Source organism: Diabrotica undecimpunctata, chromosome 1 (genome assembly GCF_040954645.1).
Source record: "Diabrotica undecimpunctata isolate CICGRU chromosome 1, icDiaUnde3, whole genome shotgun sequence".
Classification (NCBI taxonomy): Eukaryota; Metazoa; Arthropoda; class Insecta; order Coleoptera; family Chrysomelidae; genus Diabrotica; species Diabrotica undecimpunctata.
In genome coordinates, this window is record NC_092803.1 from 102,523,512 (window position 1) to 102,539,126 (window position 15,615).

General features: G+C 31.5%; 1 protein-coding gene across 4 annotated transcripts in view; it reads right to left on the bottom strand.

Annotated features, from left to right (window-relative positions):
* The window catches only part of Nep2 (M13 family metallopeptidase neprilysin 2), a 265,069-nt gene that overhangs the window by 52,541 nt on the left and 196,913 nt on the right, over positions 1-15,615 (bottom strand). For all 4 annotated transcript variants that reach the window (XM_072545632.1, XM_072545626.1, XM_072545630.1 and 1 more), the window contains exon 3: positions 9,885-10,198. In XM_072545632.1, coding sequence (XP_072401733.1) covers positions 9,885-10,198 — 314 coding nt within the window. The remainder of the gene's footprint in view (positions 1-9,884; positions 10,199-15,615) is intronic.

Consider the following 15,615-nt stretch of genomic DNA (forward strand, 5'->3'; position numbering starts at 1 on the left):
AAAACTATATCAAGGTGCTATAAATAAAAAAAAGGTTTCCAACAAAAACCCATATTCGTTAAAAACCAAGCAGGAAATAATATAAGCGGGAAAGCAGAAATAGTCGAAAGATGGAAAGACTATTTTGATGAATTACTAAATGGCAATAATAAGTCAAACCAAAGAGAATGTATGGAAGCAGAAGCAAGAATCGAATACTTAGAAGACATAGAAGATAATTCACCCAGCAAAGAAAAAATCGAGAAAATTATAAAAAATCTGAAAAACAACACATCCCCTGAAAGCGATAACATAACAGAAGACATGATGAAATATGGTGGAAAACTGCTAAATAATTGGATATACAAGATCATAAAGGAGATATGGATAAAAGAACAAATACCAGAATATTGGAAGGAAGCCATTATCTGCCCATTACACAAAAAAGGAGACAAAACAGAATGCAGTAATTACAGAGAAATAGCGTTACTAAATACCGTATATAAAATCCTATCAAAATCCATAAAAGATAAGCTAAAAAAAGAAGTTAAAAATATAATATAGAATAGGCTAATATAGACGAGGGAGAAGCACAACAGACCAAGTATTCATAATCAGAGAATTACAAGCAGAAAGCTATGAACACTACCAACGATAGCGCTATTCATCGACTTCCAGCAAGCATACGATAGAATAAAGAGGAAGGAATTAAAAGAGACCCTTGAGGAAATAGGAGTTAGCAGAAAGTTGCGTAACATGATACATCTTACTTTAGAGAATACAGAAAACAGAGTCAAAGTAAACAATCATGAATCGGACAAATTTATAGCAAACGAAGGATTAAGGCAGGGTGATCCTTTGTCATCATTACTCTTCAATTTATGCCTAGAAAAAAAATTGCGAGAAGCGAAAATCAATAGAGAAGGACTCCTATATTATAAAAGACACCAAGTTTTGGTATTTGCGGATGATGTAGTGTTGCTGGCAAGAGGAAAAAAAGAGCTACAGGAGATGGTACAGAGAATAGTGAAAGCAGCAAAGAAAATGGGACTTTACATAAATGAAACTAAAACAAAATGTATCCAGTGGACAGATGATCAGTTCAGGGATGGACAAAATTTTAAAGTAGAAGTAGAAGAAAGAGCATCATACGAATTCGAAATGGTAGAAAGATTTACATACCTAGGTGCAATAATATCACGTAAATCTAACATTAAAGAAGAAATACAAGCTAGAATAATGGCAGGCAATAGAAGTGTATATGCACTTAGTGGAATGTTGAAAAGCAAGTTTTTATCAAGAAAGGCAAAAATACAGTTATACAAAACAACTATACAACCAATAGTAACATATTGCAATGAGACATGGACAATGACAAAAAATGAACAAAAGTTACTGGAGGTATGGGAAAGGAAAATCCTGAGGAAGATATATGGAGGAATAATAAGGGACGGTTTATGGATAAGAAGATCAAATGATGAGTTAAAGAAATTATATAATCAACCTAACATAATAGGAGTCGTAAAGGCACAGAGACTAAGATGGAGAGGTCACCTAGAAAGGATGCCGAACACGAGGACTCCAAAAAAGGTACTAAACTACACTATAGCTTTAAAAAAGAAAAAAGGAATGGAGAAAAATCACATATCGAGCCAGAGAAGATCTCAGTACATAAAGGAAAGCGAAAATGAAGAAAGAATAAACTTTTCAAGCCATGGGTCTCTAAGGCCTTTAGTGCTTTATATATATATATATATATATATATATATATATATATATATATATATATATATATATATATATATATATATATATATATATATATATATCTATATATATATATATATATATATATATATATATATAAATATATATATATATATATATATATGTATATATATATATATATATATATATATATATATATATATATATATATATATATATATATATATATATATACGTTTTTGTCCCTTAAAGTTTATGAAAAGTAATGATAGTGAACAATTTTCTTTTGATATACAAAATATTGAAAAGGGACAATTTTAATTTAATGTTCTTCTTGTTACAACAAAATAAATTTTAAGAACTTCAGTAGTAAGTATTCCTTTCTTTAGCAGTGATAATACGGCTCGTCTAACGACGAGGCATACTTTGGATCAGATTTTGGATTTATTCTGCAAAAGATTGTTCCATTCCTGAACCAATGTGTCGCGAAGTTCTCTTGAATTTCTGGGTGCCGGTATATGATTCCGTAAACGTTTCTTCATCTCGTCCCAAACATAATTTATGGGATTGATATCTAGACTGCGAGCAGGCCAAACAAATCGTGTGATTTGAACCTCGTCAAGGTAGTCAGTAACTATCCAATCACTGTGGCATTATCACGAACAATTGTTGCATCGTCTCCAAGAATAACCATAAACAGTAAAACATAGTATTCTATACTCCGTGCGAGCGTCAAACGATATGCCGCCCCATGGTACAAAGATTAACAGGTATGATATTGCGCAGGCCACTATCAGCTGATCCCCTAATGTCGACGTAGTAATAAGAGTGGCTGTCATTGTAATACATCTGTTTATAATGGGACTTTTATCAATATTTTAACTTTTAGCGTCTTTGGTAAGCTTGTAGCAGATTTTATAGTGTTTTTGTTAGATTTAAGTTGATTTGTAGGCATTTTAGTGAGAATTATTATTAAGAATATTTAAAACTCTTTTATCCGAGTTTTTTGAGTGATAGTGGCGTTGTAGGTATACCTACTTCATTTGTCTCTGTAGGTCTTTCAGAAGTTATAAATAAGATATGTTTAATTATCATTAAGTCAGTACTTAATATTCAAGTAAACTTATACCCCTCTTGTATTTGTTAGGGGGGTTTTGCTAGGAATAGTTTATAAGCTAAACATAAAATGCGTTGTGCAGTAGCTAGTTGTTTAAGTGATAATCAGACAAGAGGTGCCGATAAATCTGTTTGGTTTTATAGTTTTCCTAAGAACTCGGTAGTGGAAAAACTGTTAGTTATTGCTTTTTGCCGAGAAGACAAATTTAATACTAAAACCTCAAGGATTTGTTCCAAACACTATAAGCCAAAAGATTTTAAACGAAATTTGCAGCATGAACTGCTGCAATTTGCAGCATGAACTGCTGCAATGTGAATAAAAAAAGAGAACTTACACTGGAGGGTAATGCGGTTCCTTCTCTTCGTCTACCACAATCAAAAAGCTTATCCATAAATCAACTTAAAGGGCAGGAAAGGTTTTCATGGTGTTATCAAAGGTGTTATCTTAACAGATAATTACACAATCTAGGTAATCATTATTTTATTCTACATCTTTTGGTAGAAACACTTGAAGTATTATGGCATAAAAGTAATATATAAGAGGATAAGGTAAAATATTTACCAAAAGACAGCTAAAAAGACTGCAAAGGCCCAAAGTGAGGAAAAAATTATTTATAAAGACTAATTGACTTATCGGAGAACATTGAATGTAACTACAAAATTAAACATCTGTTCTTCCGATCTCGAATGTATTTCAGAATTAAGAAATTAAAATTAAACTTCAAGAAGATATGGGAAATAAAAGAAAATTAATAAAAATTGTAACTTAAAACCTTGTGCTTGATTTGTTTAGATTTTAGTGCAGATAATTAATGATCAATTATTTTCTTTCGTTTACGTGCAACTAGACGAAGGCTTTTTTCCTCCTCGACTCTGGTACCAAATAAGACAATACAATCAAAAGAGAGCTCGTCAAATTTACGAAAGTTACCTTTCTAGGATTAAAAAGCGAAAAACACAAAAAAAACTCACAAATTTATTTTACAGATTAATTTTTTTGTTTTTCACTGTATTATTTATTATTTTTTTAAATCAAAATAATAAAACACCTATATTTCAATAAATTCGAAATAGTTCTATAGACACTCTATTAATCTATTAAAATGACTTTTTATTGCCAATTAATATTAATTGTGTTCCGATTGCTGATGTTTTTACAACTCGTCCCAATTTCGCGCTCGGGAGAATCATACCTGTTATTCTTTGTATCATGATGCCTCCCCATGCCATAACTGACACTCCACGCTCAGCAGCACATGCTTGTGCATACCTCTCGCTTGGACGTCACCACACTTTTATAGGTATGTCTAAGTCCGTAAGACAGAATCTGGATTTTTATCGGAAAACAATACAATACTCCAATCATGTATATCATGTATTGTCCAAGCCAAGTGTTCTCGTGCAAAATTCAATCTAGTAGTTCGGTGCTCACGCAAAAGCGGCAGTGCAGTTACTCTAGTTCGAGAACATAAACCAGTAGCATGAAGTCGGCTCTTAAATGTGCATTCACTTATGTTGACATTTTTCACTTCTTGTAGATGATTTCGAAGGAAAACTGTTGTGACCATTTGGTTTTTTAAAGCACTAGAAACGACAAAGCGGTCATTTCTAGCTGTTGTAATTCTGCCTCGACCTAAACCAGGTCTTCAAATAAGCAGACCGGTCTCTTCGCACTATCACCATACTCGTTGCATACTCGACAGACGTACACCAACATTTCTCGCAGTTTCGCGCAGACTGCGTTCATCTTCAAATGTCGTCATAATTCTTGCCACCACAACAGAACGTATACTCATTGCAATACTACATTGACACTAAAAACACTACACAAAAAATTTACAATTGACATTAAAAACACATACAAAAACTGTGCTGATAAAGGTTTTTAGGATTTAGGCTAAGGGGCTCTTTTTATCTCAAACGCTTAGCGAAACAACATCAACGACAATTTTCTCCAGTCAATACATTAGTAAACTATGTTAGAACCTAAAATAGTTATAAATATAATGAAAGTAATAAAAATGAAAATAATAATTTCTACTATATCTGACCTCAAACATTAGTTGAAAATATAATTTTCATTACAATCAATTCCGGCTTAATCCCCTATAAATATAACATTTATGTATATTATTCAATTACTATATACACATATATGTATATTATATATATTACATATATTATATTAGTACAATATATTATACAGTGTGTCCGTAAAGTATGGAAGAAATTCGATATTTCCTAAATGAAAAGCCTTTTTAAAAAGATCTAAAACACGCCGATTTTTAAATTTAATGTTCTACATTTTACAATAAAATTTCATTATACAAGGTGATACACATTACAGTGATGACGTCATCAGCTCTTTTTTAAATGTAACACCCTGTATTTTAGGACATTTTTAGATCGATAAAAATGAGCTGATTCCAAAAAATTATAATACTGGGGGTCTAACGGATATAATTTGAAAGATATGCGCTTAGAAAATTAATTTTCATTGATTTATAATATTAATAAATTATAATAAATAACTTGAAAGTAACCCAGTTTATGATTTCTTGAGAAATATTGTTTATTTCTTTACGAATTATTGTTTTTAAGTCTTCAATATTTGCAGGTTTCGTTTTATTCTTTCAATGACCCCACATAAAATATTCCAAAGGATTGAGGTCTAGCGACCTCGCTTGCTATTCAATATGTCTACGTTTTCCAATCACCTGTTCGAAAAAATTTCGTTTAGGTACCTTCAAACATCTAAAGCATAATGCGGAGGCGCACCATCCTGTTGAAACCATAAACTTTTATCAAAACCTCCAAGATTAATTGTACTGGGGAATAAATTAACTAAAGTAGGTACGAGATACCCACTTAAAAACTGAAGGTATGCTGGCCCGTTTAAATTACCTTCGAAATAGTAGGGTCCAATGATTTTATTTCTTACAATGCCAGCCTTTTGCGGGTATTGTGTATGATGTTTCCGCATCAAGTTGGAGTTTTCTGTTGCCCACTATCTACAATTCTGATGGTTGACCTCGCCATTTAATTTGAATGTAGCCTCATCAGAAAAAATAATATTTTGAGCCAAGAGAGGGTTTCGGTGGCTGTTATCCATCATTATTTCGCAAAATTATATTCTTTTATCTGGATCATCCTCGTTTAATTCCTGCACAACTGTGCATTTCACTTACTTTACTGACTTTTACGTACTTTGTGTATCGAGATAACTACTAACCTTACGAACAGAAGTGTGCGCATCTTCTTTAAAAGCAAGTAGAACATCTAATGTTGTGACATAATTTACAGAGGGACGACCTGATTTGCGTGCATTTTCAACCGTACCAGTTTCTCGAAATTTCTTTTCAATCTTACTTACTTTTTACTGCGTGATGGATATTTATCATTAAATAAATTACACACTTCCATCTGAGTTCGCGATTTGTCTCCATACCCAATCATCATGACTATTTCAATTCTTTGCTTTACACTCAAATTCATTTCTACTTAAAATTAATTTTAAGTAATAATACAGAACATTTACGAATTAATACAATTATTGTACTACTTAATTGTTATTGAACGATATTAAAAATAATTACAGTTTACCAAAAACTAGAAGTAGGCTACTTTTTTGCAATTGATAATAAATAATATATTTTCTAAGCGCAAATCTTTCAAATAATAGATATACTATTAGACCCGAGTATTATACTTTTTTGAAATCAGCTCATTTTTATCGAACTAAAAATGTCCTAACATACAGGGTGTTCCATTTATAAAAAGAGCCGATGACGTCATCACCTTGTCTAATGAAATTTTATTGTAAAATGTAGAACATTAAATTTAAAAATCGACGAGTTTTAGATTTTTTTAAAAAGGCTTTTCATTTAGGAAATATTGAATTTATTTCATATTTTACGGACACTAGAAATTCTCTATAAATAAATTTTAACACAATTTTGATATTAAATGAAATATTTGTTTCTGTTTTATTACAGAACTGTTACAAGATTAAAAAATTTGTATTTTATAAAAATATAAAATAATAAAAGTGTCATTTTGTAGCAGTGACTAAAGTATCGATCCAAAATATTTGTTTTTAATCTACTACAAATAATATTTGCATCTTCTCAATGACTCCTTGAATACACACGTTGTTATATATATTGTAACAATACTATGAATTGCGGGAGATAACAAATATAATCTAAATATCAAGTAACAATAGTTTGAAATTAATTGTGAGATAAGCAAGTAAGTATTACAAATCAAACAAAAATCTACTGCTACTGACCTTAAAAATATTAAGTCTGTAGCCATACTTATCCGCTTAAACGTAAACAAAATGTGACTGTTTTTCACAAACTATAATGGTAAAATTTATCTTCCTAATAATTTTAACATATTGTCAACCAATCAACCAAAGAAGGCCACTAATCCGAAATATTCTATCAGTATATAGGAGAAATACGTTAAATATGAGGTACAGCTAATAACGGCTTTTTATACAGTTCAAATTTTATTGGTTAACTCCAAAAACTCACTTAATTACAAATATTACAAATTCTAATTACAGTAATAATTATCGTCTACAATTCGCACCATCACTTACAAAATAATTCGCTGATACTCATAATCAAAGACCTTCTCAGTGAGCTTATAAAAATGAGAATATATTCTGGAACGTTACCAGGTGACAAGAATATTCTTGCATTGATACAAACGGTGCGTGGAACATTTCCGGCAGTAAAAGGAGAGTTCTCACCTTCACTAAAGCATAGATTCTTAATCAGGCGTATGTAACACAATATCGTCCCCTTCTTCTAGGCTGTTTAGTCAGAACAGCACCAAAATAGATCCGGTTGGTGAATTCTACCCTTTGTAAGGATACAGTCTCTCCAGATGGACAACCTTCGGCTTACTCCGTGACTTCAGTTAAACTGTATATACAAGGTCGTTAATCTCTTTAGTGACTAGGAACGGTCCCTCCCAGAGCCAGGTCCATTCATTTGGTATCATTTCCAACTCTAAATTATTTTTTATTATACCTCTAGCTTTGATCCTGCGGTTTGTAGCGGTTGGGGCACTAGACATCTCTGTTATGATTAAGCATGCTTATCGTTAAGCTTCTTTAATTTCTTTTTGGTGGTATTTTATAGGTATTTAAATTTCCATATTAGTGCTTTATACGTAATCTTACATCTCCTCTATCTTTTCTCCTTTGTAAGGATGTAGTGGCGTCATGTAATTTGTTTGACTATTTTTGTCCAATTATCTCTCTCTTGTGCGTGTTGTTTTGCTTCGGAGAATGAGTAACTAATCATGTCCTTTATTTGGTCCGACCATCGTACTGGAGATCTTCCTCTGGATCTTTTACTCGCTACGTTACCTTCAGCTATCATTCGCTCCATGCATTCTCTTCTTCTAGTTATATGTCCAAAATATCTTAGTATATTTTGATTGATAGTTGTGATGAGTCTAGTTTTTATGTTAAGTTGTGCTAGAATTGAGTTCTTTGTGCGATGGGCGGTCCATGGTATGCGCTACATTCTACGGTAGACCCACATTTCAAATGTCATTATACGCTTCGAATCGGCTTTTTTTTATTTTGTCTAAGTTTCTGAAGCATAGGTGGCGATAGGAAATACCAATGCTCAAACAATGCGTAATTTTTTTATCTCAGTGTTCTTCCAAATTTTTGTGAGTTTGGCTGTTGCCGATCTGGCCATTGTGATGCGTCGACTGATCTCGTCTTTGCATCCTCCACTGTTAGTAATAATGGAGCCTAAGTAATTAAAGTGCCTGACCACTTCGTAACCTGCCATGTTTCTTATCTCTGCTTGGTTTTTTCTGATTTTATCGATGATCATCACTTTTTTTTCTGCATATTTATTTTCAAACAATATTCCGTACTCACCGTGCCTAGTCTATTTCTGATTTGTTCCAGTTCTTCTGGTGATGACGCCAATATAACAGTGGCATCATCATACTGTAGGTTTTTGATTTTTCTTCCTCCTATCGTGGCTCTACCTTGCCATTCCTCAAAAACTTGACGCATATAATATTTTTACTGCATATATAAATATATATAAACATATATATATATATATATATATATATATATATTCAATATATATATATATATATATATATATATATTCAATATATATATATATATATATATATATATTGAATAGAATAGGGGATATTATGCATCCCTGTCGAACTCAGATTTTAATTTGAAGTATTTCGAAACAACATTATTAACTCTTACATTAGCAGTATTATTTACATATATGTAGTTTTTGTAATAAATAGATTAGATGTTCTGGCGTACCCATTTCTCTGAGTATGTGCTGCATTTTATCCCATTTTACGGTATTGAAGGCCTTGGAATATTTAACAAAGCATAAATATGTTTCTATGCTAACTCTCGAGATTTTTCGATAATTTGACGAATATTAAGAATATGTTGTCTTGTTCCTCTACCTGGAACGAATCCGCATTGTTCTTGAGGAATTTTTGGTATGATAATTGATTTTAGTCTTTTATTGATGATGGTTAGAAGTACTTTGTTCGCGTGAGATATTAATGCTACTGTACGGTAATTACTGCAATCTGTCGGTGAACCTTTTTTATAAATGGGAAGAAACGTGAGTTTACCCCAGTCATTTGGGCACTTACCGGTATTCCAGATCTTATTTAAAATTCTAAGCATTACTTCGGTCCCTAATTACCTCATTTCTTTCAGTGTTTCAGCTGTTATTCCATATTCTCCTTCTGCTTTTCTGAATTTTAGCTTTTTAATTGCCGCCTCAATTTCTGATTTTAATATTTGAGGTTCTATTTCACAACTTCTTTTCTTTGTATTATTGTTTGAGTTCTTGTTAGATAATAGTATTTCGCAATATTTTTTCCACACCTCTGTGATACCTTCTGGGTTTGTTATGGTATTTCCACTATTATCTTTGATAATACATTTGCAGGTAATGTTAATAATTCCATCCTCACTCGTAAAAAAAATACTACAAACTTTTCAACTAATATTTTCGACCGATGCTTACCTTGAATGGTTTTGGTTCATCTTCTTGGATCGGTTCCTCGATCATAGTTCTCAATTGCTCCTGAAGTTCATCACCAATAAGAGTAAATGAAGTAACTGAGGATTTGTCATCAGGAATATTTGTCTTTTTGATAAAATTACCACAGGTAAATTGATAAAAATCATCACAAGGGTCTACTGATTCATCCATATATTCCAATACACGTGATGCAGTATGAATGCACCCTGGACTTAAACATACTTTTTCGTCTTCGTGATCTTGGGATGTAATTGTGACTATTTTTCCTTGTAGTGGTTCGGCTGTGTACGGTTTATCTGTAAAATATATTTTTTTAGAAAAAGATGGAAAACATTTATTAATGAATAAAATTTAAACCAGTGAAAAATATCATATTCTTAAAAAGATGATCATGGTTTTAAATCTTAATAAATTGGTGTATAAAGTAAAACAAATCTAAACGTTAAAAGAGAACTATTAATAAGAAAAACAAAATGCAAATGCGGTATAAGGTAAAAACAAATTAATTAATTAAAAAATTTGTCTTGAAAATAGACGATTCAAATTGTCTATTTGAAATCATAACTAAAAGCGCACAAAAGTACAGAATCAATACCCGCAACACCTTCAGTCGTAATTAAATTGTTTTTGTTCTGAAATTGTTTCTTTTTAGGAAAATGCCTGTTGGCATTAAAGAAAATTTCCATCTTGAGGCCGAAAAGTCAAATGGAGTTTTTTTAATTCTTTATTTCAACGTATATACCTAATTGATAAAGTAGTTCGCCTTTTTATATTTTATTTAGAATTTATCTTATTATATTTTTGTAGTAAGTGAAAAATGCAAATTTTAAAATTACTTACGTTAAATGACGTGTTTAAAACAATTATCTAGTTATTTATAAACGTATTGGTTTTGCTTTTGTCGATAGAATTATCATAAAATAATATTAAAATTAGAGGTTTTTAAATAAAATTTCTTGTACTTTATCAAATAATAAAATTAAAACCATACAACGACATGGTCCAACAAATAATAAAAATCAATACGAAAATCGTTTGCGAAGGAGTTGCGAAGATTGCGTAAACTGGAGAAGACTATGGTTGGTCTTGGAAAATATATTTGTTCTACCACATATAACTTTTCTAGTTAGAAACCTAAAACAAAAACAGTTTTGGAAAACTGGAAAAAATTAGGAACTTTGGATATGATAAGGAGCGTTCTGACAGAACGTGAAGTGGCATTCTTCATTGGCGAAGGGAAATAGAAAATACATAATAGAAAAAGACAAAATCTAAAGACGGTAACAAACACAAGGTGGAATACCGTAAATACCGTTTTTCTTCTCAATATTTGTGTTTTACGATCCCTTAAATAGGAAACTGTGTATTTATGGCCCGCACGTGATGTTCCCTTGTTTGTCGGTAAATCAGCACAGTTCAAAGACAATTGGTAGCACCGCGTGGTACAATCAACACAAGGTATGATACATAATGTTCAGAAATCGGTTCTCTTCGCGCATGACGTAGTAAAGATCCCTGCTTCACGCAACATTTGAAGGTAGCTGTATAGTAAAGACTTTTATTGTTTTATTTTAAGTTTTTAATTTAATTTAATTACAGTAATTATAATTATTGGCATGTACAGGTGGTTACCTGAGAGAGATAATAGAATAGAAACTATGGTGTATCAAGAAATATTTAACACTACGTTTAAAAGACTTACAAGATAATTGTTTATATCGTATGGGTATAGAATACTTTATTGTCAACAAAAATTGTACAAATTTATGAAGAAAGCTTACAAAAAGTCAGAAAAAATCAATAACAATTAAAAATTTATTTAAATAATATAAATCGTAAATATCATAAAATAAACCATTCCATTCTAAAATTTAAATAAATTGCTAATTGCATAATAAAAACGTACGAACTAATAAATTAAAGTTGTTGTATATAATATCCAAATATATATATAAAAATACTTCAGTTACTTATACATGAAGGTACCGTTATTTCTTAATTATTCGTTATGGAACTCTTCTACTGAATAATATATTCTGGTAGATAGATAGGCTTTTGTAATTTTACTTAACTTGGGGAAATATGTTGAAGATTTAAGTTGTAAAGGGAAATGGTTGTATAGTCTTTGTGCCGAATTTAATATAGATTCCTTTACTAAGTAGACGGAATCGGTAAATAAACAATAAAGTTTTAATTTCAGGTGGAATAGTCATAATTACATCTTTCTGGAAAAGCATGTAGGTGTTTACGAATTAAGCAAACAGTTTCTAAAATATCGTGATTTTTTAAGTAGTTCTTCTTCTGCAATGTGTAGTTCTTCTGAGGCCAAAGAGATACCCTATTGCTCTTTTTTGTAATTTTAAAATAACATTAGATTGGGCAACTGTACTAGAACCCCAAAACGGAAAATCATATGGAAGATGAGACTCGAAAAAAGAAAAATATGTTATTTTGGAAAATGCTAAATTGATTTTTTTTCGAAACATATTGTTTGGGAAAGTATGTAGTATTTATTTATGTATTTTGTATTTAATATTTTTTTACTGTACTATAATATGGTCTTATTTAATGGTATATTCTAACTTATTTGCTTTAAAATATATTGTTTGTTGTTATTCAGTAAAATCTCATTGTTAAACTGGCTTAAACACATTTAGTCTGTTTTTAACTTCAAAGATTCGACTTACTTTGTTATGTTTGGGCACTTCCTTGCAAACCATAGAACACGCTGTAAAGAATCATATTACTGTGACCATTAAGTTAGATTATTGCCATTCAAAAGCTCCCTACAATAAAGTTGATTTATGGGATGCACTTGCCGCACGAACCGTTGACCACCCCTTAGAAGTTGTAGGTGCAGATTTTTATCCTTACAAATGCGAAACACTTCCTACCGAGACAGCGTAGTGAAAACATTCAGTTTATCGGTTCGTCTTTTGAGCCTCGGCGCCGGGCGTCCGTCGCGTCGTCTACAACTCTACTCCACTGGCTATGAATAATACACCAATATTTTAAAAGGTAAGTTCTATTGTTTGTATAGATAACAGCAATGAGTTAAAACCAGTTAATTTTCGTAATTTATTCATAATTAATATTTGCTATTTTTCTTCCATTATTATTCTAAATATCATTTAACCAGCGACCTATAGTTTTACACAAAACACGTATCTTATTGCACAGCAGGTTGTGGTTAGTTTCTTACTTAACAAATCGATATAAAAGGATCATTTAAGGTTGCTGTCTAAATATGCCAAGAAATTTCACATGTTATAAAGCTTTAAATTGATGATATATTAATATAAGTTGTAGGTCTTCGATAATCTATAAAATGAAAGATATTATATTGAAATTATTTCTAGTTGCATAACTATGCACAGCACTCAGTGTATCCGAATGTATTTGAAATCATTTATTTTTAACATATAACAAATATTCAAAAATGTAACAACATGGCAGAGGTAAGATTTATACTAAACACGACAAGTACTTTTCAAGACTCTAGAATGCTTTAACCTTAAGTAAAAATGCGATAAATCACTACAATGTTAAGAAAGTCGTTAAACTATCATTACTAATAATGGGTCCGAGGGATCTTTGCTACGTCACACTCCTTGTGTTCATTGTACCATGGATGCACCGCATATCCAAGCTGTCGGACGTGGCTAGGGGAGGTACGGTCAGTATCTTAGTAATTTTACTATAAAGTGGTCTAACGAAGTTGTGTTGATATTTTTATCATTGTATAAAGTACCCAACTTAGTAAAATTTTTACCGGCAACACTGGTGGACAAAACTAACCTAAACCTTGACCTCGACAGTCGACATCTCGATCTCATGTTTTATTGCGGTAGTTATCAAAAATTAAATATTTATCAATTTTACACCAACGTGGGGTGTCATCCGTCATTTTTTTCCCTGAATATAATTTCAATGAATATATTTTCTGTTCCTTTTGCCGACGTGAACTAGCGAAGAGCGCCATTCCACGAGCTATCTGATTCTGGTTTTAGCTTTCCCAGAAAAATAATTTTATCTTTTATATATTTTATATATTTGTCTTATTCTGAACAAAAACAATAAACAAGCTTGACTCTATGGTGGGCAAAAATAAGACCCAAATAGTAATAATATGCCGTCGTGTACCCAACATTGAAAATATTGCTGACTTTGAAGTGGTTGAGAGGTTTAACCACCACGAATCCCTCATTAAAAACAAAGGAGGCTGCGAGGAAGAAATCTAACTGTAATTTGCAGTAGCACGTAACATAACTAACTGAAATAACTAAAAATATGAAACATTAGTCGTTTCTCTTATTACATATGCATCTGATGTATGGACATTAAGGGCCGTCAACTAACGAAAAATAGATATCATTAAGATTTGCGCTTACAGGAAAATATTACGAACATCGTACACAGAACATTTCAATGATACTGTCACTAAAAGTCGGGACAAGACTGTAAACAAAAATAAATTAGTCCTACCTCAGATACTACCGCCAGATAGTGAGAACGACAGGAAACCTAAATAAACTGATCATCTTAAGGTAAACTTAATGGCAAACGACTACGAGGAAGGTCCTAAAAGCTGGATGGATTAAGTAGGATTAATTATTAGCCATGGTCTACATGAAGCTTTTTTAAACGCCCAACATAGGAATGAATGGAGAACCACGATCCGAGGGATAGGGGCATGATGTCACTATTCGCGATTGAAAACAAAGTATCTGACCTGTGGCGGAATAAATTTAAACTACTAAAAGTGGTATAAACAAACCAGACAGCTGTTGATTTGAATAGAATTATTAAACTTTTTTAGTAAATTTCAGCATTATGACTATGTCACAGTATATTGCCAAAGAATATTCTTTATAAAGCAATATACTGTGACTACGTTAAAGTATTTTAAATCAAATCGATATTGTTCTGTTCCTCAATGCAATTCAAGATCGACAAAAGATATTTCTCTATTTCTCTTTCCTAAACTGGAAAACTTAGGAAAAAGAGGAAATCAATAAAAAGAAAATACCACTATCATTAAGTCAATAACATACTGAGGATACATAATTTATTTTTTTGAATAACAGAAATACAAATACTTACCATGGGATAGTATTGTGAGGATTTTTCCTCATGATTTATTATGGAATCTTTTAAAGACAAATCATGTGCTATGATCTTTTTTGACAGGCGACTCTCCAAGTTAAGGTTGATTTCATGTAATCAAATGAACTATCTTACAATAAACTCAACAAGCCATTTATTTATGTTAATATACAATAAGGTACTTACATGTCAAAAAATAGTATAAAATAAAAATTAACATATTAAAAACATAAGGCATAATATAAAATAATGCATATATTAGGTAGTAAGACAAAGATTACACTCTGAGTTCCCAGATATACACAAAATAGGATTCTGGATTTATCAATACATAAGCCAGTTCCAAATATTTAAGTTAAAATTTAAGAATTCATCACTTGAAAACTGCTTCCCCTTCAACCAATGGTCTCTTTGCTTCACCACAATACTCAAAGATATCGTTAGGCTAATTTCCATTTTTAAATTATAAAAATAACTCGTCTTAAACCAAACTAAACATGCAAAAGCAATGGTAAACATTAGTTATACCATTTATATCGGCCTTGACACTGCAATCGACCTGCCCTCTACATTCAGTTTCAATCGCGAATACTCGTCAGAGAGTCAA